This window comes from Camelus dromedarius, chromosome 12 (genome assembly GCF_036321535.1).
Source record: "Camelus dromedarius isolate mCamDro1 chromosome 12, mCamDro1.pat, whole genome shotgun sequence".
Taxonomy (NCBI): Eukaryota; Metazoa; Chordata; class Mammalia; order Artiodactyla; family Camelidae; genus Camelus; species Camelus dromedarius.
The window spans coordinates 40466706-40487079 of record NC_087447.1 but is presented as its reverse complement, the minus strand read 5'-3'; the positions used below and the strand labels follow the sequence as shown (position 1 = coordinate 40487079).

General features: G+C 36.0%; 1 protein-coding gene and 1 non-coding gene across 3 annotated transcripts in view; one reads left to right on the top strand and one right to left on the bottom strand.

Moving 5' to 3' along the window:
- Positions 1-5123: 5123 nt before the first annotated feature.
- USP47 (ubiquitin specific peptidase 47) overlaps positions 5124-20374 on the top strand; it is a 112492-nt gene continuing 97241 nt past the window's right edge. Inside the window, exon 1 of one of the 2 annotated variants that reach the window (XM_031460019.2) lies at positions 5124-5389. In XM_031460019.2, coding sequence (XP_031315879.2) covers positions 5351-5389 — 39 coding nt within the window. In that variant the 5' untranslated portion in view covers positions 5124-5350. The remainder of the gene's footprint in view (positions 5390-20374) is intronic. The other variant, XM_031460020.2, reaches the window with a different exon arrangement.
- Positions 11760-11834, bottom strand: TRNAG-ACC (transfer RNA glycine (anticodon ACC)). The gene has a single exon. It is a non-coding gene; the product is annotated as a tRNA-Gly (tRNA).

Sequence of the window (20374 nt, the reverse complement as noted above, 5' to 3'; positions counted from 1 at the left end):
ACTCTATTGCTTCATAAAAATATTTGTGTATCTTCCTAGGTTTTTCCTGGGTTACATTTTTTTGAGTATCATGTTTCCTGTTCTTATCTTCACACCAAAATTTAGTCATCTTTTCAGTGTTTACTACATTTCCTACTCAGTTGATTACTTTTTTTCCTCCCAGTGGTGGAAGCACTTACTGAAACAGTTTCCCAAATTGTTTTTTCCTGTTTCTTTATTGGTGTTGTCATTTCCATCACAACTATAAGCCATTGACTAATATTACATTCCACACTCCAACTTAGCCAGAGAGCCTATCTCTTTATTAGTTACTTCAATCTCATTGCTAATGGTTGGATTTCTTTTCAGAGCCATTTGCAAAACAAAAGAAAATATTAAGCATGTTCATGGACATACTACACGGGTGGAGAAGAGTAGGCAACGATGAAACTATGTCAAAGTACAGTTGCTGGGTGATCAAGAAGATTTATTCAGTAGCTAAAATACTAGTTTATTAACTCATTTATCCAACAAATATTTAAAAGCACCTACTGTGTGCCAGGCATTGTTAGGGATGCACAGTCCCTCATGGAGCTCAGACTAGTCCTGGGAAAACTGTAGCCGGCATATATTGATTTAGTGTATGCCAGGCAGTGTGTTGTGTGCTTCAAGGCTTTATGTCAATTTCCTCACTTGTAAAAGGGGGGGTAATAGTAATGGTTATGCATAAAGTTGTTGAGATAATTGAATGAAATATGTATAAAGCGCCTAGAAAAGCGTTGGAGATATATATGATATATATTCAACCGATCTTAGCTGTTTTAGTTTTGTGATTATTATTATTTTCTTTATTATTTAATACAAATAATATAATGTAAGATAGAGCTATTATCATCCTTATTTTACAGATAAGAAAACTAAAGCTTGTGAATTTAAGAGATCTATCCAGGAAGGCCAAACAGTTGATAATAACACGGGTAGGATTCAAATTCAGGTAACCAATTATTTCAGTCATTCAGCTGTACAGTCCCCTATACTCCAGCTAAAGTATAAAATTCAGATTTCGTCTTTAGCTCAATTATAGAATGCTACATATCATAAAACTTTCTGGCCAAAGCTGCAAATGTTAAATTGGTAAATGCCAAAGTCATACTTTATTACTCCCATCTTCTAGTTGAGAAAGAAGAGGTTCAGAGAGGTCTCATGTGGAGAGAGTGGCAGAGCTTGGATCTCAGAACAGGTCAGTCTGGCTCCAAAGCCACATCACTAAAGATCTTCTTTTAACCTCATTAAAACATAGTCATGGTGAAAACCTCTACTCAACATTTACAAAATGCATTTAACATTATTACTAATAGTTCCAGTTACAGTGATAAACATTATCACTAACTCATTTTTTTTTCGTTTTTAAATTTTATTTTTTATTGAAGTGTAGTTGATTTACATATCACTAGCTCTTAAATTGTATCATATGACTTTGACTATATGGCTGTTTAAAAGTCATTTAAAACATAGAAATGTTTCACAAAAGGTCTTGAAATATAAAAGAGGAAAGAAATACCTTAGGTATTACCATGAACATTTTAAAATACACTTTTTATTTTAGAATAATTTTAGATTTGCAGAAAAGTTGCTAAGACAGACAGAGAGTACACATGTACCCTTCCCAGCTTCCCCCATGGTTAACATCTTATGTTACCGTTGTACCTTTATCAAAACTAAGAAATTGACTTTGGAACATTAGTAACCAAACTACAGGTTTTATTTGAATTTCACCAGTTCTTGTGTTAATGTTCTCTCTCTGTTCCAGGATCCCATCCAGGGTACCACAATGCATTTAGTTGTCATATTTCCATGGTCTCCTCTTGTCTGTGACAGTTTCTCAGTGTTTCATTGTTTATCTCAAGCTTAACTAAAGAATAGTGGCCAGATATCCTGTAGAGTGTCCCCCAATCTGGGTTTTTCTGATATTTTTGTCATGTTTTGACTGGGACTCTATTATGAACATTTTAAAGTGAAAGGAAAAAGAAAAATAATCCAAAAAAGTTATAAGGAAAACAAACAATCCTTTTTGGGACTTCTTTTTTTTAACATGAATCACACATGGAAAATGTCATTAATTCAACAAATATTTATGAAGCACCTACTATGTGGTTCCAGGCACAGAGGATGCATTAAAGAAACTAATTTAGATCGACAGGTTTTAAATAAGAGAAGAACATAATCTGATATATTTTTAAAAGATCACTCTGGATGCTCTGTGGAATATAAATTGCTGGGGAATAAGAGTAGAAACCAGGAACCAGGAGTTAGGAGACAACTGCAGTAATCCAGGCAAGAAAAGATAGTGATTGGAGTGAGACGAGCAGCAGTAGACATAAAGAGAAGTTGTTGGACTGGGATATATTTCAGAGGAGGAAGCAACAGCACTTAGTAATGAACTGAACATAAGATGAAGATTCTCAAGTTTTTGTCTTGATAAACTGAACTGATGGCAGTGTAATATACTCAGGTGGGGAGAACTGACAGAGTATATGTTGCAGGAGGTAGGTAGGGGACACTTGGAAAGCGAATATTCTGTTTAGGTCAAATTAAATTTGGGAAGTTTTGAGTCATCAGAAAGGTAGATTGGATTTATGAGTTTGGAGCCCATGGGAAAAGTTAGGGCTGGAGACATAAAATTCATATATAAAATAAATAAACACATGTATATGTAACATCTGTAACTTAATTTACTAGAAAGAGTAGCCATATATTTCTACTCATTCATTTATTTATTAATCAATTCATGCATTCATATACTTATTCCACAAATATTTATTGTATACCTACCAACCTAATACAGTCTCTAGTACAGTCACACCAATGGCCTCTAAAAAGAAAAGTGTGCAACAAGGGGGGTCATGGGAAGAAAATACTGAAACTTTAAAAAATACTTGTTTTTATCTAAAAACACACAAAAAAATTAAGTCTTCCATATACTATATAGATCAACCCTGGTATCTCACTGTTAATGAGTGAATAGTGCAGTTTAGGCGATATGGAGAAATATTTGGAGGTTTCTTCATTTTCTTTTGTTTTAATATATTGTGATTTCTTTCAGCTTATGTGTGCTGGGTTAAGTAAATTTACCAATTGCATTATTATTTCATTAAATTAACCCCCACTAAAGTGGAAGTAGCTAAAAAAGATTTCTGGAAAGAAAACATGAGTTGGAGATAATAATGCAAGCATAAGCAAAAAAGATGATAGTGGAGATGACATGTCTGCTTCTAGCATGAGCTCTATGGAAGCCATCTTGTTAAGCAGTGGGCATGACATTTTGAAATCAGAGATTTGGAAATACTTCCATTATGTGATTTTGTTGCAAGATGACATATGTGTGCTATCCAAGGCTGGGATTACAGTGAGGCAAGTGAGACATTCACCTCAGGCACAAAATTTAAGGGGATGTCCCAGACTCAGTAGTCAAGATAAATAATATCTTAATGCAATATCTTAAAAAGTCAAAACCAATGCAAAAATCTATGATAAACAAAAATATCAACATTTTAAATAAAAGCAAGATCAGTACTCTAAAAAGAAATTATGCATGTATACTAAAACTTGAGGACAGAATTTTCCAACTCATTAAAAAAAAATCTTCCAAGAAACGCATTTCAAAGAGTTTGGAAAAAATATAAAAATGCAACATCTTCTGGATGACATCAGGGAAGATAGAAAGTTACTAGTTGAATTTCAACAAAAACTTTCCATGGTTGGGGGATGGAAGTGATAAAAACGGATTCTTGCATTTAGTAAGAGCAGCCAAAGATGTACTTCTTCCATTAGGATCTACGTATCTTGGTGAGTTATCTTTTTAAACTTATGACAGCCGTTAAAACAAAGTACAGAAATAACCTGAATGTTGAACCACACATTTTAATAACTGTTTCGCAAAGTATTACAGATTTTTTTAAATCACTGAAAAATAGTCAATCATATTGCTTTCACTAAATATTTTTAGTGATGATAACAAGGATTTTTAAAAGATAATATAGAAAATAACTCTAACAGTTACTTTAAATGTTTATCTTTTTTATGTTTTAAAAATGTTTATGTCATACGCAACAGAACATGTATATAACTTACATAAGTATACAGACTTTTTTTTTTTTTTTTGGTAAAAGGGCAGTGCAATCAAAAAAAGTTGGGAGAGCACAGGTATAGGTAGTTAATGCTGTGGGTGTTAGGAACATGGCAGGATTATATTATCTCTGCATGCTCTAAAATCGCTGTACCACGGAGGTCTTCATGAAGGATATCCCACTGAGGTTTCGTAAAGGAAGGTTTGAAGAAGGAGTAGGATTTGGAAAGATAACTATTGCAAAATTTGTTTCGTATAAGACAGAGAACAATGCTTATTGCCAGAGGAGATTAAAGTAGTCTAAAAATATTTAAAAACAGGATCCTAGGTCCAAGCTGCAGCCCTACTCTCTGAAGCTATCTCAGCCCCAGACTTAAACCTGTCGGAGAAGGAAGTTCCCCAAAGGAGCTCAGAAGAGTGCTGCTCTGATGGGGGGGAGGGGTGTGACACCACTTCCCTGAGCCCAGGGCTGTCGCCTCCCCTAGCAGGAGACGGGCCTTGAGGTCCCTCGAGCCGGGGCCGTCAGGAGGGTGGGAAGACCGGAAAACGCAGTCCTTTCTAGCCGGGACCGTGTCTGATGGCGGAGGCCGGGAAGGAGCCTGAGGTGCTTTCTCTTCCAGGCAGAGGCTGCGGCTCTGTGAAGAAGGGATGAGTGCAGGCGCTTTTCTAACGGGAAGGGAGAGCAGTGCTGGTGGTAGGGTCAGAGGGGCGGCCTTAGGCTCGCGTCTCTTCCCGGTGGGAAGAGCCCCGCAAGGCATGGAGCACCCTAAGGCCTGGTCCTTTCCCTGCCGGCGGAGGGAGACCCGAGATGGACGGTCCAGATCCCTTGACGATCAGCGTTTACTTGGCCTCTCAACAAATCTTACACATCCAGAGGCTGAGTAAGAGCTGAGATAATTAGACGCGAGCGGCAGCTGTCTCGGCACCTTGGGCGCCAAGCGCCCGGCTCGGAGCCCGACGGCCCGAATTCTCGCGAGAGCGACCGCCGCCATTTTTCCATTGATTGCAGCGGGCTGGGGGGAGGGGCCGACGACGAAGGCGACGGCGGCGGCAGCAGCGGCGGCGGCGGAGCTTTGGATCGGTGTCTGCGCGCTGGTGTCTGAGGCCCAGGCTGAGGCCTCCGTGGTAGCCCGAGCGCAAGCACTGGAGAGGATGACTGCCGCTGCCGTTCTCTCCTGAGCTAGAGAGCCGCCGCCACCCTCCCCCTCCCCCGCAGGGCGGAGAGGAGCGGCCGGAGTCTGAGCGATGGTGCCCGGCGAGGAGAACCAACTGGTCCCGAAGGAGGTGAGGGGCTGGCGGAGGAGGCTAGGCCCGAGGCCTGTGGCCGCTCCACGCAGCGCAGGCCGGGGCGAGGGTCAGGCTGCGGGCCCAGCTCCTGTGCCGGGCCGCCTGTAGGGGAAGGTGGAGGTGTGTGGTGGTGGTGGTGGTGGGGGGTACATGGTGGGTGCGGCGAGCAGTTGGGAGACTCGACTGGACCTGCGGGGGCCAGGGCAGCGGAGACCTCTCCCCTCGGGTTTGCGGGGCTGGAGAAATAAAGGCGCGGACTGGAAGGAATCAGGTCCTGCTTTCGGGGGAGAAAGTGGCCTTTTAAGTACTTATTTAACATGTCGAGCCAAGATAGGCAATTTCAGAGAAAAAAATCTGAAACAGTTGCTGATGGGCACGACAGGGTGACGGTGCTGCTTCTGGTTTTGACAGTGGCAGTGTATAGCTTTCAGGGCTTGTGAAATCTACACCCAACTTGAGCTCTGTGGGAGGGCAGTTAACTGTTACGACTTTTTTGAACTGTTACTTACTTGGTAGTACTATGGGCCTGCCTCAGTGGGGCCTACCGAAGATCGCTGAAAAGTAGTGAATGTGACTTTCACGTAAAGGTAAGAGATAGGGAAGCATTACCATATGGAGAGCTGAACTACTTTTTGTAGTTGGGTTGTGTATGCCAGTTTCAGTGACTCCTTAAATTCTTAAAAGCAAGTGATATGAGAAACCTTGACTTCTTGGCTTCTCTTGAATAGTAGTAGAAGATTAATGGTAGAATCCAGCACTAGCCAGTGAATTTCAATATATTAATAGTATCTCTGTTAGCTTTATAAATATCTTCAGCGTATCCAAACGTGTATTTTTAACTGGTTGATCATCAGGCGAATGCTTTGGATTTTTATTTCTCATATACCTTAAATAGAGGCAGGTGTCGGTTGAAATTAGCTATGTTGGATCTTGATGTTTATGAGTGATGTTCATTAAAAACTCTTAATTTTTTTTTTTTTTTGCTTTTTTTGGTTACTTTGTAGCAATTTGTTGTGGCTTGAGCAAACTCTGACACTGCAAAAGTGATACTGGAGTTGTATAACACGATAGGAATATTTTCCCAACTTTATCAGATGATTGTTTTGCAAGGACAGTTTTTTTTAAAGACTCAGTTATCATGGGTCTATTTATTCATCAAGCATCACCAGCTCTGCAAAGCGAATAAAATAAACAGATGAATTAATCAGAATTCTTGCTTTTGGAGCTTTCAGAGCTACTAGGAAAGATAACACTAGTATTCATCTAACTCCAATTAGAGGCTAGGTACTTTTTCTGCATAAGTAACTCTCACGCAAGGGTGGAAGTGATAGGTGCTGTAAGAGACATGTAAACATACATTTTCTTTTAGAGCTACGTAGTGTTGATTTTCATTCCTATGGAAAACAAAGTCAGTCCTTTCTTAATTTTTTGACCTTTAGAAAATATAGGTGGAACTTTGTTTTAAGAAAACCCAACATTAGATTTATTTCCTTAACAATGTGACTTATAGACTATAATATGAGTTTACACCTTCACAAGAATGTATCTATTGTGTAAAAACCAATACTGCAATGTTGCTTTTACCTTTTGGATTTTAAAGGTTAAATGCCTCTCCTTTAAGACTAACTCCCTCACCTGAGGCTTCAAGCTCATCTTGACTTTTTTTCTCCTTTTTCTGGACCATATTCCTTTATTTTCTATTCCCTAGACTCATCTTCAGTCTTATTTTTTTCCCTGGCTCCTTTCATGATACCTGGAAGCATGTACAGTACTCTAAAATCTCAAGTCTGTCACTTGAAATCCTTGCCTTTTTTAGCTAGCTAACTAGCTCATTCTTTTTTGATGGCTATCCTCCTCTTCTTGAATTCTTGCTTGCTTCTCTTCCTTGAATTTTCATTTTCATTTGATACTTAAAAAAAAATCCTTGATTTTAATAATATTGTGTACTTTGAGGCCTTTTTCCCCACCTGTTTGTCCTTTCTGCCCCCTCATTTAGTCAATGTCTTTCTCTTTTCTGTGTCCTTAATTATCACTTTTGCCTGTTGTTTGTCAACTCCTGGCCTTTTTAAGTAGGAGTAGAATCATATGGTACTAACGCCGAGAGCTCATAGTGATCATCTAGTGATTTATACCCCTTCACTTTTTCAGATGAGGAAATTAGGGCCAGAGGATTGAAAGTGACTTGTTCAGGGTCACATAATGAGTAAATGACAAAGTTAGGACTAGAACTCACATCATCTTAATTATACTCTATTTTCAGATCCCTCCATGTAACCTAGAGACTCTGTAAGAATAGTTTGTAACTAAATACATGTACTATGTGAAAATAAATTACGGAATTAAAAAATCTTGCTTCTGTTCTAATGGCTTATTATCAACAGTTTGGAGGTTTTTTTTTGTTTTTTGGTTTTTTTTTTCCTTCAGGGAACATCTGACCCCTAGTAGATTTAGATCTTGGTTAAGTATGTGAAGTTGAGTGAATAATATATTGTTCTTGTTCCTGAAGTTCAAGGACAAATGTACCTTAGAAAATTGCTGAAGAAGACAGCTTAGTGTAATACAAGGCTTGGCAAACTACAGTCCCTGGGCCAAATTCAGCCCACAGCTTGTTTTGTATGGCCCATAAGTCAAGAATGAGTTTTATGTTTTCACATTGTTGGGAAAAGATCAAAATAATAATTTGTGACACCTGGAAATATGTGAAATGTAAATGTCGGTATTGATAAGTAAAGTTTTATTGGAATGCAGCCATGCCCATTAATTTACTATTGTCTGTGGCTACAGCAGAGCTGAGTAGTTGATAAAGATGCTGTATGCAGGATAAATTTGAAACTTCTTAGCTTGGTGTTCAAGGCCTAGAACAGTTTGATTCTCACAGTCCACCCTTCCAGCTTATCTCTTCTTCCTCCTTTTTAATGCAGCCAAACAGGTTTCTCTCTGACTTGCTTTTCACTTCTATTTGTGCTGTCTCCTCTTTCCTCCTCTTGTTCATCAGTTCAGAACCTTTATGCACATTTTTCCATAAGTCCCTCATCATTTATTCTAAAAAGCTTTTTCTGACCATTTTAACCTTGAGGATTTCGCCTTCTTAAAAGACTTATATATGAATAGTATTCATTTGGCAATTAATACATAGTGCTTTGTGATATCTATTATTGTCTCAAACTGTATTTTATTATTATTCATTATGGATTTCTTGACAGCAGAGATCTTTGTGTGTTTCTCTCTCTCTCTTTTTAGTATGTATTATAAGTCTAGGACAGTGTCCTTACTGAAGCAGATATTCAGTAATATTCGTTGGTGTGATTACAGGGTTTCAAGGAAACTTAGAATTCTAACCAATTATCCCTGCTTGAATATTTTCCACAGCATCCTTGGCAAGCTGTTTTCCAGCCTTTGCTTGAATACCTTCATGAGTAATCTCTGATAACATCTTTGTCTTAGAAGAGATCTGTTATTTTAAGTTTTTGAGTGGAAAGACGTTTAGATCTCTATAGCTGCCATCTTTTGATAGAAGCCTCTGGACAACAGAGAAATCTTAAACCATTTTCCACAGGATACCTTTTTTTCATTGTTGAAGTTGAGGGGAGGGGAGCAGAAGGGCCAACCTTCTCTGTTGTACAGTGTAAGTAAGCATCCTTAGTTCTTTAACTGTTTCTCGGTTGCTCTTTTTTAGACATAATCCAGTGTTTTTAGTATTCCTCCTAAATTGTACCCAGAGAAGAGCAAAGAGAGTGTGATCTGTTCTTTGTGGTTAACAACAAAGCTTTTCACCTCATTTTTTCACTCTACATGTCTTTAAATTGTTGTATATTGATATTTGAGATCTCTTGCTTTTAATATTATCCCAATTTTATTTATTGCTTTGTTGTTTTTATTCTATTTCCTTTTACAGATTTGTGACATTAATATTTGTTGAATACTGACTGTATTATTGTTCTATGCCATATAGGGAATATTTAGAAGAAATAGAAAAATTCATTCTTCCCTTTAGTATCTTATTGTATAATTAAGGATAGTATACATATTACTAATGCTTTTAAGGTAATACTTTCACTACAGTACTTAAAGTGGCGGTCAAGAAGTATATAAATGTAGAGAGGATGGAAAAATGAAAGAAAAAGAAAGAATATGTTGTTCCCTATCTCAGTGGATTTTTTTCTGCTTTTGTTTTCCATGCAATAAGCACTACTTTCGTCTAGAACTAGTGATGGTAGTAATAACCAAAATTTATTGAGCATTTATTATATGTCAAGTACTGTTGTATATCCTTTGTGTGATTAACTCATTTGAACTTCACAAAGACCTTATAACTATATAAGGGCCATTGATACTGAGAGCCCCCAAAACATAAAACATCTTGTTTTTCATCCTTGTTGTATATTTTTTTTTGGTAGTATTGTCAACTGAAATATTCTTTTAATTTGTATGGCTTTAACCTTTGATTGTAATTTACACATTTATATCTTCAGCTGTGACGTCTCTTCTAGTATCAAATTTCCACCTGCTTACTGGATATCTCTACTTCGTTGTACTCTAGGACCCACAAATTAAATGTGTAATATCAACTTCATTTCTCTTCTTTCCCCTCTCAATTCTCATGTCCTCCTCCCAACATCTTTCTCTGTGTTCTCTTGTTCAGTTAGTGTCATCACCGGCTATTTATTTGCTTGACATGGAACTTTTTTCCCCCTTTTTCTCATGTGTAGTTAGATCATCACTTGGAAAATGTCTCTTGTACTATTACCTTTCTCTCTGTACCTCTATTGTCTCATTCAAATGTAGCCCTTCTAAATGGTCTCTGTGCATCTAGCTCTTTTTTTCCCCTAGCTACCCTCCCCACAACTGCCATTGCTTTCTAAAACACCTGAGATTATGACTACTTGTGTTAAGTGTATAATTGATACACTCTGATGGCAAATTGAATGCTAGGAACTATTTATAAACACTATGTGCCAGACACTGTGCTAAACAACTTATACACTTATCTCATTTAATGTCTGTAACAGCCCTTTAAGGCAGTTATTATCTTTCATTATCTATTTTGTGGGTGAAGAAAGTAAGGCTTAAAGAGTAAGTAACTGGCTCAAAGTTGTATAGCTTTTTGATTCTAAATGAGTGTGTCCTTAACCAGTAGGAGAGTCCTTCATAATATAGCCTCAATTGATCTTTAAAAATTATTTTTTGTCAAAGTTATATATGCACATGTTTAAGAGTTGAAGAGCTCTGCAGGACTATTTACAAAACAGGAGTCCTCTGCAGATTCTTCCTCCTCTTCATTTCCGGCTCTCCAGAGGCAACCTCTTTCAGTTTATTCTTTTGATATTTATCTCTGCATCTCAAAATAGTATGCTTATGGTTTTCCTTCTTGATCTTTCAGGTTAAGGGATTCTCTACTGATTTCCCACAGTGAAGATTCAATTTACCACTGTTCTCAAACACACAGACACACCTCTCAATTCTGCTCAGTTGTTCCAATAGTCACATTGCAAGTTATTTGGATACATTGATTTTCAAAATTTGTATCAATGTGACTAAAAACTCTTCATAGTTGAACCATGTAGTTTACTGTGATTGTTTTCCCTTCCTGTATAGCGTTTTGTTTTCTATTAGATAATATTTTCTAAAAATTTGCTTTTGCTTTGTTTTCTTTGTACTTACCATTAATATAGCCAAGTGGTTCTCAGCTCGGGGCAACCCAGAGGATATTGGTGATGATTGGTAGGTTAGGGAGGGCAGGAGTGTGTTACTGATACCTAGTGAGCATAAGCCAGCTGTGCTGCCACACATTATCCTACACTGCACAGGACAGCCTCCCACAACAAAGAATTGTGTGGCCCAGAATGTCAATAGTTCCGTTGTTGAGAAACCCCGATTTAATTCAGACCCTCAAGTGTATAAATCTCTTCCTTATTATGTTCAAACCTGTCAACTTTTTGATGAATTTCCTTGAATTGCAACTGTTGTCTTAAATTTGCCTTTACAATCATTTTAGTATTTCCCTCCGCTCTTTCTAGTATTAGAGCTCCTGGTTCTGTATCTGATGTCTTCATCTTTCTTTGCTTTCTCATTTTGGAGGACCACTTAAGTAGCTTTTATGGATGGGATATAATTTTTTCGAGACTTCACATGTCTGAAAATGTTGTTCCTACCCTCTTGCTTTATCAATTGGCAGGACAGAGACTTCTCGGTTAGAAATACTTTTCTCTCAGAATTTTGAAAACATTGCTCCATTGTCACCTTTTTTTTCAGTATTGCTGTTGAGACATCAGATACCTAGAAAGTTCTTTTCCACTATTTTTTATTCTGGTGGGGGGTAGGTAATTAGGTTTATTTTCATTTATTTATTTTTAATTACTATTTTTAGTGGAGGTACTGGGAATTGAACCCAGGACCTCGTGCATGGTAAACATGCACTCTACCACTGAGCTATATACCCTCCCTCCACTATTTTGAATATTATTTTTCCTCTGTGGAAGCTTGGAGAATCTTTTTCCCTAGAGTTCTGAAATTCCTGTAATATGTGAAAAGAAGGTCTGTTTATATCCGTTTCTACTGGGTTCGGGGTAGTCTTATTCAGTCTGGAATTTATTTAATCAGTCCTGGGAAATTTTCTTAAATAATTTCCTTGCTTTTTTCCCTTTCGTTTTCTCTGTTCTCTCTTTCGAATTCCTATTGTTGAGGTATTAAGCATTAGGCCTAGTGACTGGTTTCTCTAACTTTCTTCTGTGTTTGTATCTATTTTCCATTTCTTTTTCTCCTGCTTTCTGGGAGAGTTTTCTCAGCTTTATTTTCCAGTTCTTCTGATGCATTATTTCTGCTATCAGGTTTGTAATTAACAAGTACTCTTTTTTTTTTTCCTAAAGTTTTATTAAATAATATCCTATTTTTGTTTTACGGATGCAGTGTCTTAACTGTCTTAGGAAATTATTGGTAGTTTTCATCTCTGCATATTCTCTCTTTCCTCCAAATTTCCTTTTTCTGTTTGTTTGCGTTGGACTTTGTCTTTCATATTAGATGCTTTTCTTATAAGTCTGGTGAGCCTTGGAAGTCAGCTTATTTAAAAGAGGGGCCTTAAAAAGCTGAGTGGAAGCTCTGCCGGTGGGTTATTATGGGCTCCCATGTATGTTGTTACGTCTGAATAATTTTCTTCTAGAATCTCTTGTGCCGGATTGATTTCCCAGAAAAGAGTTCCAATCTTTTGCTTGGAGAGAACAAGCTTGGGAGCTGAGTAGGAAAAAGGAATGTGGGTTTCATCATAAAGTACATGATATACTTTTATTTAATTCCCCAGTTTTCAGTATAGCAACTCTCAGATTCAGTTAAACCTGGTATCCTGTATTCCAGAAATACTCTGTTTTATGCTCTCCTTAGACTGTTTAATCTTTTGCCAGGAAGGATCAAAGAGTAGAAGAGAGAGGATCGGAGGATTCTAATTGCTTCTTAAGCAGACTTCAATTTCTTATTCTAGTTTGGATCCATTCCTGCTCCCAGAGTATCTGAAACTACTAGTTCCTGAGCCTTTTAGGTTTTTTATTTTCTTTTTACTTTAAATTTTTTTTATAGAAGACTTGCAAAAAGAATAGAGAGTTCCCATATACTCTTCACCAAGCTTCTTATATTAACGTCTTATTTAACCATGGAATGCCTATCAAAAGGAAGAAATTAACCTTGGTACAATACTATTAATTATACTATAGAATTTTTTCATATTTGACTAGTTTTTCCACTAATGTTCTTGTTCTTTTTTAACCCAGGGATTAATTCAGGATTCCACATTGTATTTTGTTGTCATGTTTTCTTAGTTTGTGTTTATCTGTGACAGTTTCTCAGACTTTTCTTTCATGACCTTGATACTTTTGAACAGTATTGGCTGGTTATTTTGTATAATGTTCCTCAATTTGGGTTTGTCTGATATTTTCTCATGATTAACTGAAGTTATGAATTAAAGAGAAGGATATCACAGACGTGATTTGTCCTTCTCAGTGTATCCCTTGGAGGGGGTGGGAGGACATGATGCTGGTGTGTACTGCTGGTGCTGCTAGCCTTTGATCACTTAGTTCAGGGAGTTCTGCTAGGTTTCTCCACTGTAAAGTTACCATATTCCTCTTTAATAATTACTAATTTTTGTACTTTGATACTCTGTGGATATCCTATTTCTGCTTGAACTTCTGCCGACTAATTTTAGAATCCATCTATAGTTCTTGTTACTGTTGCATTTGAAGAGTGATTCTCTATTTCCCTCATTATTTCTACATTTATTAATTGAAATTCTTTTGTGAGGAAGAATTTTCCCTTCTCCCTCATTAATTTTCTTATTTATTTATGTCATTATAGACTTATGGTTATTTATTTTATTCTTTGGATTATAACCCAATACTTTTGTTATTTTTTTTGTCGCTCAAACTGTTCCAATTTTGGCCAGGGGGAGCTCTTTCTGGTTAGTGTCTGGGCTCACTCTTGCTTTTTGAGCACTTCCTTTCTTTGTGGCACCACATAATGCTTCAACACATTTTGTATTTGCCTTGCCCCAACCTTGCAATCATCCACTTCTCCAAAAAGTTTAGGGGTCTTTTGGTGTAAATGTAAATAATATAAACCAGGTGTCTTGTTTTTTTTTAATCTAGGCTAATGTAGGTTTCAACCTTCTCAGGTGTAATTGTTATTACCTCTTGTTCTGTTTCCAGATTCTAAAATTGTTTCTGGTTTCCTATAGATTTATGCTCTTTAAAAAATTTCTTTCCTCCTGTTTCAGAGGTATTTTGAGAAGCTTTAGAGCTAAATGCTTGTATTCAGTCTGTCCTCTATAACCAGAAATTCTTAATGTTTCTGTTGTCTTCTGCTCCAAGCCGATTTTGTTTTAGCCACATTCGACTGCATTATTTGCTGTTCCCTGGTGTGCTATATGCTTTCACATGTTACTTCTGTGCCCTTGCCCTGAGTCAGTGATATGAAATCTTTTTTTAACATCTGGTTTCTAGGAAGTTTTAAGTGGGTGAACTTTGATTTTACATGAAAACTAATATTTAAATACCTTCTTAAGTACTTTTTTAGGATTCTTGCCTCTTTTTTATTTTCCAGTTTTTTGGATTAGTCGCGTAAATGTTTTGCGGCTTACAGCCAGATATTGTAATTTTTTTGCCAAAATAGAAGAGGCTTAGTACATTTACAGAGTATTAGCGTACCATCACCATCATAGCCCAAGTTGAAAGAAAAGATTGTATTAAAAATAGGGGGTTGTGAAAAGCATAGAGTTAAATATGTATTTAAGTACCTATTGTAAATTAAGGTTCCAGAAGACATCTGCTTGAAAAACTTATTCATTAGTATTAAGGACCTTCTTCAGTTCAGGCAACATGATAAATGTCATGATATGCAGAGGCATATTCTTTTATGAGTTTTATTACTGTGATTTTTAAGTGTTCTGTCTAGATATTGCTGCTTAAAGTCTAATTTTTGTACTGACATTCTCCATTTTAAAAAGTCTTTGGGAAAATGATTGTGATTGGCGGTGATGACAAATGATTGGCAAAAACAATGTGATTTTTCTCATACCAAGATTGTTCAAGAATGTGTATTTCTTCTGAGCCTGGTTTTCTATTGGTGTAATGAAAGAAGGGATGGATATAGGTGTAGTGTAAGTAAACAGATGTCTCCTCTCTTCCCTACAGTATACTTCTGTTTACTTTGTCTCTAGGTCTGGGAGCAGTAATAATTGCCCTAGCCTTTTGTTTAGTGGAACTAAACTGAACCAAGCATACCTAAAGTAGCCATGGATATGAACACTGTCATTGACATAAAACTGATGCTGCAACCCATGGCTGAGACATTACTGTTTTTCTAAATATTACTGATATATACGTCTTGAATTTTGAGTTTTTTTTTTTTAAACAAGTTCTTAAAATCCTATCTAGTCAGCAAAATCTAGCCCTTCTTACTAAGTGCAGCTTTTTAACCTTGAAATCCCGTAACACTGTACCTTTTGGCATTTGAAAAATTATATTCCTTTATTGTAAGTTAATACCTTTATTTAATTAGGAGCTCTTCAAAGTCGGGACACAACAGTCAGAGTGCCTATTACCAGCTTTGTGACCTTGGGCAAGTTACTTAACCTCTCAGTAGCTAAGTTAAATGAGGATACTAGTAACTACTTCCTAGAGTTGTTGAGAACATTAAATGACTTAATACACTTAATAAACTTTGTAAATGTTGCCTATCATAATAAATGTTACTACCGTCATTACTGTTATCACCTTCATCCTGTATTTTCCCTAGGGGTCAGCACAATGTGCTGCATATTATTGTTGTCCAATAAACATTTATTAATTAAATAAAAAATGAAGTCATATTTTAGTCATTAAATATGTTTAGTTGTTTGAAGTTACAGATCTTCTTATGTCCTGTCAGCATAAATCCTAAATGATTGTTAGATTTGACAGTTTCTTTTATATCATCAAGTAAGACCTGTTCTTACTGCTTTTTGAGAATTGAAACATGTAACAAAATACAATTATTAAAAATAAATTTTTGAGTCTAATGAGATCCTGAGAAAAATTGGCTTTGTATATTTGTCAAAAAAACTTACTAGATCAACAAGTTACTTGTTTATAAGATTGTGTGAAATGTTATTTTAAAGCAGGATCCATATTAAGAATAGTTTCTGAGAGAACTTTATATATTTGATAATTCTGATTTTCTAAAACTTTGGAATATAACCAGAGTTATGGATATGGATATGATATGGATAGAAAAACCAATTAAAATGTCTGTTTTTGTCAGTTATTGATTGTGCTTTAGGTTTGATGCTGTGTAATTGACTGCTATAATACTTACAGAGTCTTTCAAATATTGGCATAAATATAGTGGCTTTCCAGTAGAGAAAAATTAAAGGCCGTAAGTGACATAATTTAGAAGAAAGATTTGGAATTTAAATCTTTCTGTATACACTGGTTTATACTTTTAGTTTAGCTTTAAGAAAACCATGAACCTTGTTTATCACTTAAGTGAGGTTTTCTAGTATAACCAAAGCATTGAAGTTTGACTGTGAACATTCTTTCTTGTTTCAAAAGATATTACCTATTCTTATTTCATCATAAATATACTTTAATTTTTCTTAGTGTAGATTTCCACAGCTCCTGATAGTGTAGAATTTATTAAGTTAAGCATTGAGTTAGTAGCTGCCAAGAACCAGAGAATCAAAGATGAATAAGGAATCTGACCTAGTTCTAGATGCTAGTGTAGTCTCGGACAGACAGACATGTAATGAGACAGGTATATATTGTGGAAGTAAAGTGAGACTATAGAGGAAGGAGCTGCCAGTTTTATCTAGGGGATTTTGTGAGATGTAGTACTTGAATTAGGTCACAAAAGATGACTCAATTGCCAGGTAAAAAAGGAGGTGAGAGCTTTTAGTTAGGAGAGAGAGCATTTAAAACACAAAAGTCTGTAATGCATTTGAGAAAGTGGTGAAAAGTTTGGTGTGGGTGCATGGGGTGCCTGGGGTTGAGTGAGGGAAGGTAGTTCTGGCAGCTTGTGTCTCAAACTTCTGAAGGCTTTGTATACCTAAAAGGAGTTTAGATTTATATTGTGTGGACATTAGGGGACAGGGAAGTATTTTTTTCCACAGAAGAACTCACAGATTAGCTTATAGTTGTTATAAAGTTTAATTGCCAAAACTTGTTCACTGAAACATTGTTTACTTGCATGACTGTTTTATGTCACCACATTAGTATTTACACACAAGTGAAAACAGGGCGAGGGGGAATTTGCTATAATACCTTATTCTCTCACCTGCCTGGGGTTTTTTGTTTTTGTTGTTGTTGTTGTTTTAAATCAAATAATTAGGTACTTTTTTTGGTTGTTTTTTAAAGAATGAAATGTTTCCCATCATAGTGCATCTTAACTCCCTTTTCCACATATGAGTCATGCTGGCAGGATGTCCTTTGGAATAATTGTTATGTGTTTGATGGATAACACACAAGTAGATGTCTTCAAGTAGGCTAACTAGATAGGCCTCATTTGCCTCCAGAAAATTGCCAGCAGCTGCACGTTGGTAGTGTAGATCTGGTTTGAAGTCCTGGGCAGTTTCTCACACTTGACGCTAGAAGGGAAGTTTGCAAGTGAGAAGGAAGTTCAATATACTTCTGATTTTCACAGACACACGATACAAGGCTTGTGATGATGTGGTTTCTTCACCTTTGCAGTGTAAGGCACATTTTTGAGAGTGACTTGTAGCTGGTTGCTTTACTGAGTGCTTTACCACTGACTGTTTACAGGCATTGGCTTGGTAGCAACAGTAGTGTAGAGAACTCCCTGTTTAACCTCCTTTTCAGCAACTTAGCAGGCTAGAAGAGGTACTAATGCTAAAGAGTGATGAGTCTGGTGATGGCTGCCGCAGTAGTGGTAGCAACTGAAAACACCACGAGGAATGTTTTTAATTAGGGGATTAATGAAATCTTCCCAAGGATTTCCCCAGTGCTCCAAATAAAATTGACTTTAATATTTAACCAAGGGGAGCTCTTGATTACAACGCACAGTTCCAGGTTACATTGGAAAGTAGAATTTTTTTATGACTTATCTTGTAAAAGATATGTATTACTTTAGTAAGCATAAATAAATTATGAATTAATATACATTTCTTTCAGTTTATAGATATAAAATGTCTACCCTTTAATGTGTTTAGGTATTTTAATTTTATTGCCCTTAATTTTAAGTTTAAACCAAGTTGTATAACTCATTACTTTATTTATAGTACTTTGTGGTAATGAAAGGAAATTGGTGAAAAATTAGATAGCTAACAATGAAGTTTCTTATTAAAAGACATCTAAGAAATATTATTGCTTTAATTTTGACATTTTATATTCATGTCTTGAAGTATTTATTTACTATTACATTATTTGCTATTAACATAACACAAATATAATTTTTAAAAATCTAAGAAAAATAGACATGATGCAGAAAATATTCCTGCAATGCAGTAATATGATTTAACACTGGAAGGGGTGCAGTAGCTAGGTATTACAGCTCCTTCATTTATAGGTGAGGAAAACAAAGGCCATAAAATCTTCATAACTTACTTAATGTGCCAGGGAGTAGAAGAGCTAGAATGAGACTTCTTTGAAAAAGTCATTTACTGAAGTATACTTTATATACAGTAAAATTTGCCCCTTTAAGGCACACAGTTTTATGAATTTTGACAAACTTATACATTTGTATAACCACCACCACAATCAAGATACAGAGTATCTCTATCACCTTAAATTTTTCTCATGCCCCTTGTAAGCAGCCTCCAGGCCCTGCAATCACTGGTCTGTTTTCTGCCCTCGTGTTTTGTCTTTTCCTTGTATAACTGGAATTCATATAGTATGTAGCATTTTGAGTCTGACTTCTTTCACCCAGCATAAAGCCATGAGGTTTATCTATGTTATCGCATGTATCAGTAGGCTTCCTTTTTATTGCCAAATGCCACGGTTTGTTTATCCATTTACCAGGTGATGGACATTTGGGTTGTTTTGAGTTTTTGGTGGTTCTGAATAATCTCTCACAAATACTTTTGTACGACTTTTTTCCTCTTTTTTGGTACACTTATGTTTTCTTATGGTAAGTCAATGTTTAACTTCATTAAAAAACTGCCCAACTCTATTCTGAAATGGCTGTACCATTTTGCATTCCATTCAGCGGTGTATAAGCATTCTAGGTGTTCTGCCTCCTTTTGGTACTTGGCAATGTCAGTATTTTTCAGTTTAGTGTTTTGACCATTATGGTAAGTGTGTATTGGTATCTCTTTGTGGTTTTAATTTGCATTTTTAATGACTAATTATATAGAGCATCTTTTCATGTGCTTGAGTTTTTTTATTGAGCCTGATTTTAAAAATCGTATTTGATTTTAGTATTATATGTTTCAAGTTTTGCTTGTACTGATAGAGAAGTAAAAAGAGTACCTATTTTCTTATTATTTACATAGAGAAAACTGATAATTGTGTTAAAGGGTAGTGGGTATAATTTTGATGAGCTCCTTGAGAAAGGGGTTTGTATTAATAGCTGTCTTGTGAAAAGGATAATGGCTTGGGAATCAGAAAACTCATTGGTTTGCTTTTGCCTTATTAGTTGCTTAACCTGTCTTGGCTTTTCTTTTGTTACTTCTCTCACCTGTGAAATAAGGGTGTTGGACCAGACAAGGTATAAGATTTGTCTATGAATTATAAATCTACATAAATTTCTTAGTAGTAGGTCTTTTTTCCCCCAGTATTTAGTAGGTACTTTTTTAGTATGAGGTTTTTAAACTTTATAATAAGCCATACAATCAAAAAACAAAGGATCTTTGCAGATTTTTTCTGTTTGATGAACTTTCTATTACCCAAAAAAGATCATCTTTTGAAATCTTAAGTAATATAAATTATATTTTAAACTTAATTATGGTTGAGAATTACATATTTCTTAAGTCTATTATAAGGAGAGTAACTGATAGTTCTATGATAATACTCCTTGTATGTTATTGTTATTATTATAATTCATAGAGCATTTTTAAGATATCCTCTCTTTTGATCTTCAGAAAAACTCTGTGGACCCTGAGAGTTAAAGATTAGTGACTTGCATAGGATTACACAGCTGAAAGAAAAGTAGCCACTTTGACCTGAGGTTCTGGCCTAGATCTTTTGCCTCTGCAATGCATTGCTCTTTGCACTGTAGACACTCCAATAGGAAATAAATAGCCTTTTTTTTTTTTTTTAAATTGAAATACAGTCAGCTACAATGTGTCGATTTCTGGCATACAGCACAATGTCCCAGTCATGCATATACATACATATATTTGTTTTTATATTCTTTTTCATTAAAGGTAGTTACAAGGTACTGAATATATTTCCCTCTGCTATACAGAAAAAACTTATCTTTAGTCTTAAATAACTTTAACATTTTTTGTAGTTGTATAATTTCATATTCAAAATACTATAAAATATAACATTCTTACATTAAAATTATTAT